This window comes from Podarcis raffonei, chromosome 4 (assembly GCF_027172205.1).
Source record: "Podarcis raffonei isolate rPodRaf1 chromosome 4, rPodRaf1.pri, whole genome shotgun sequence".
Lineage (NCBI taxonomy): Eukaryota > Metazoa > Chordata > Lepidosauria > Squamata > Lacertidae > Podarcis > Podarcis raffonei.
This window is the reverse complement of record NC_070605.1, coordinates 72,747,293-72,750,616: the sequence shown is the minus strand read 5'-3', so window position 1 is coordinate 72,750,616 and position 3,324 is coordinate 72,747,293. Positions and strand designations below refer to the sequence as shown.

The 3,324-nt window shown below is 41.3% G+C and overlaps 1 protein-coding gene across 1 annotated transcript; it reads right to left on the bottom strand.

Annotated features, from left to right (window-relative positions):
* Positions 1-1,429: 1,429 nt before the first annotated feature.
* LOC128413245 (P2Y purinoceptor 8-like) lies at positions 1,430-3,091 on the bottom strand. Its single transcript, XM_053387303.1, has one exon. The coding sequence runs from the start codon at positions 3,007-3,009 to the stop codon at positions 1,930-1,932; it is 1,080 nt and encodes a 359-aa protein (XP_053243278.1). The 5' UTR covers positions 3,010-3,091; the 3' UTR covers positions 1,430-1,929.
* Between the last annotated feature and the right edge of the window lie 233 nt (positions 3,092-3,324).

Genomic DNA, 3,324 nt, shown 5'->3' with positions numbered 1-3,324 from the left:
GTCACTGAGCCTTCCCCCATGCATTGCTTGTCTGCATGTCTGTGAAGTACCATTCAGACATGCCTGTGCTACCTTTTCTACAAGGTGTCCACTGCAGTAACATTACCCGCTGCTTCCTATCACCCAGGGAAAACTTCTCTTTAGTGCTCAATTGGAGCAAACAGCAATCGGGGTTTCCACAGATTACTGTTTGCTTAAAGAGCTGGTTTTCCACGGGTAAGGAGTGGGGCAAGGGGGAAATTGTTTGGTCCCATGCCTAGGAAGCATAGGTCGAGTGGAAAACAGCTCAGACCCATGTTTTCTAGACATGGGACAAGTGGAAGTTTGGACTTTTGAAATTATCACACATACACGCGCACACTTAAAAGCAAGCAAACTTTTTCTTTGGATAACTGGCTCAGGATAATAAAGTGCAATCCTACAATGTCTTGTCTACTCAGAAATAAGTCCCATTGAGCTCATGGGAGGTTACTTCCAGCAAAGCTTGGGTAAAGGAATACAGCCTATTTTTTTCTAAGCACTTCATGTAATTAAATGAATTCTGCTTATGAAATTGACATCATTCACCATTTTTTACCACAGTATATTGATTTTAATAGGAAAAACACACACCCAGAAAATCCCAACATTGTACTTTCAAAGAACTGAAAAACTTACAAAACATTCACCTTTAGTTAGGACTAGAATCTTATAAATGGCTTCAGCAACTTCTAAAATTAGCTACAGGGTTAAACTCAGCTCAGATTCACATTTTCTACAACCATGAATTATACATTGGAGGGTCCTCACACTTCTGGTTTCTAGCTCTGTTTGTTGCACTTATCATCCAGAAGATTTCTGAAAAGATTGCAGCTGTGGAATGAGCCACACCTTTACTTATTCCATCAATGAAACACTTAATATGAAATCTCAAATCTCAGTTTAAATCTCATGTAAGACTGCCTAGTGTGTCTTAATATTTTTGTTTACAGTGCCACCAAAGGTCAGTAGTGCTTGCACTCACTGACTTGTCTATGAAACAAGGAAATATACTTTATTGATCCCTCCATATTAAGCTTGAAAGTTCTGTTGACCAAATTGTCAACATTAAGTGGAAATTAAAATTGGAAATTAAAAACAATTACTCAAACTTAGAAGCAAGGCCGGAAATGATAAAAAAAAAAAGAATAATTCAAGAGACAATGGAGCTTGTATTTGTACACATACAAAAGTGCAGCCATTGAATGTTTCATACTTAAGTAAGTGGGTGAAGGTGTTACTGACCTTTGGCGTCACTTTCAAGCTTAATATTAAGATCTCCATAAAGTAGATTTCCTAGATACTATAGCCACAATATGTCAAAACAGAGAGGATTGAGTTGCAAATGGCTTGACTGCCATGAGCTGAAAAGAGATGTGAAAGTGGTGAATGTTAAACATTTATTTTCAGCCAGTAAGTGAATGGCTTTTTAGAATTGGTTCCTTAGGACAGAACTCCACATTACAGCACATTTGGGCTGCCACAAAAGGCCGTAACCCTGTCTCAAACTCTACTCCAGTCCCTCATAATTTATATTACTTATCCCTTGCCATCATATCATAGTTTTTCCACCCTGGTCCCATATCACGAGGTGATGTTGAGGCAGGCACTGAAATGCATGGCACGATGACATTTCTTCACATGATTAGCTTACTGCCTTTTAAGGGAGGTTTGGGGAGAACATAATATTTGGATGGATATTTAATAAATAATAAAAATAATGCCATTTGAGGGGAGCAGCACCCTGTCTCTCCAGTAACATGTAGTTCTGCCTTTGGTGCGCAAGTCAAGGTGTTCCTTGATATCTATACCTTCCAAAGACACCAGCAGTGGCTTCATTCAGTGACACCAGTGCTATGGTTTCATTTTACGGAGCAAAGATGGCACCCGCTTCCCATTTGAACCCCGGTGTCAAAACACACTTTCACTTCTTTGCAAACATGGTCTATGTTCCGCCACCCCTTCTGCGTGTCCGCTTGACATTGATCTTGCCGACGTCGTCCTGGCAGAGAACATGCTTTCCCTTCTACTTTCCCAGCTTTCCGTCAGAGGTACCTTCTTGCCGATCACCTGCATGAATGTTTGATAGAACTCCTTGGATGCAAAGTAGTAAATGAATGGATCAATGCAGTTGTTGAGGCAGCTGAGGCACAAGGTGAGTTTGTAAATGTAGTAGTAGCCTTCCTGTTTACGGAGGCGGCTGATGATGTGCACCAGCAGGACAAAGTTGTTGGGAGCAAAACAAATGATGAACACCAAGACAACTATGGTGGCCAAGTAGATAGATCGGTTCTTCTGCCCATTGCCATATTTCTTAGAGGCCTGGATCAGCTTCCGAATAATGCTAAAGTAACAGATTATGGTCACTATAAACGGGAGCAAGAAGAAGAAGAAGAAGGGCAGTAAAAGGAAAGCTGCCCATGCCCCAATACTAGGAAGCATTTTCCACTTAAGCACATCGAAGCATGTGATAATGTTCAGTTCTTTCACTTCGAAAGTCAGGTCTTCCGCTTCTAATGGCCATAGGGCTAACAGAACAAGAAACCACATTCCAAGGCAGCAGGCAATCGCGTATCTCTTTCTTCTCCATTTCTGGGACGTCATTGGTTTTACCACTCCCAAGTATCGCTCCAAGCTGATGCAGGTCATAGTGATTATGGAGCAATACATGTTTGCGTAAAACATCACCGTGACGAAGCTGCACGTGCGCCTGCCGAAAGTCCAGTTGTTCCCACCATAGTGATATTTAATTTGGAAGGGGAAACAGGAAGCCAGCGCAAGATCGGTGATGCTAAGATTAATCATGAAGATGACCGAGGTGGTTCTGGGCTTGATGTGGAAGAAGAGTATCCAGAGGGAGAAAACGTTTCCAGGGATGCTGATGATTGCTGTCAGGGAGTACACAACTGGCAAGGCAACCATGATGACTTGGTTCTGGAGCATGTTAATGGTTGCGTTGTCCAGAGTTGAATTGGTACTATTTAAATGCATTTTGTATGATGGGCTTGTTGGCACTTGAGGCTCTGCAGAATTCTGTCATGTGACTGAGGTCTGCAACCTAGGGTGGAGAAGAGATAAGTGAAAACAACATGTAGCAACAATTCACATCGACTTTCCAGCTTCCTTTATGGCTAAATCCATTTCCAGCTATATAAAATCACCACCACCACCAAGTTGCCCTTATATCTTACTATTATGCAATACTGTGATATCTTCAGATTGTTGAGTAAAAAATACTTACATGATTCTTATACCTGATGTTGCTGTCATAAGTAAAATGCAAAAGCAAGTTGTTCCTGCTATGAA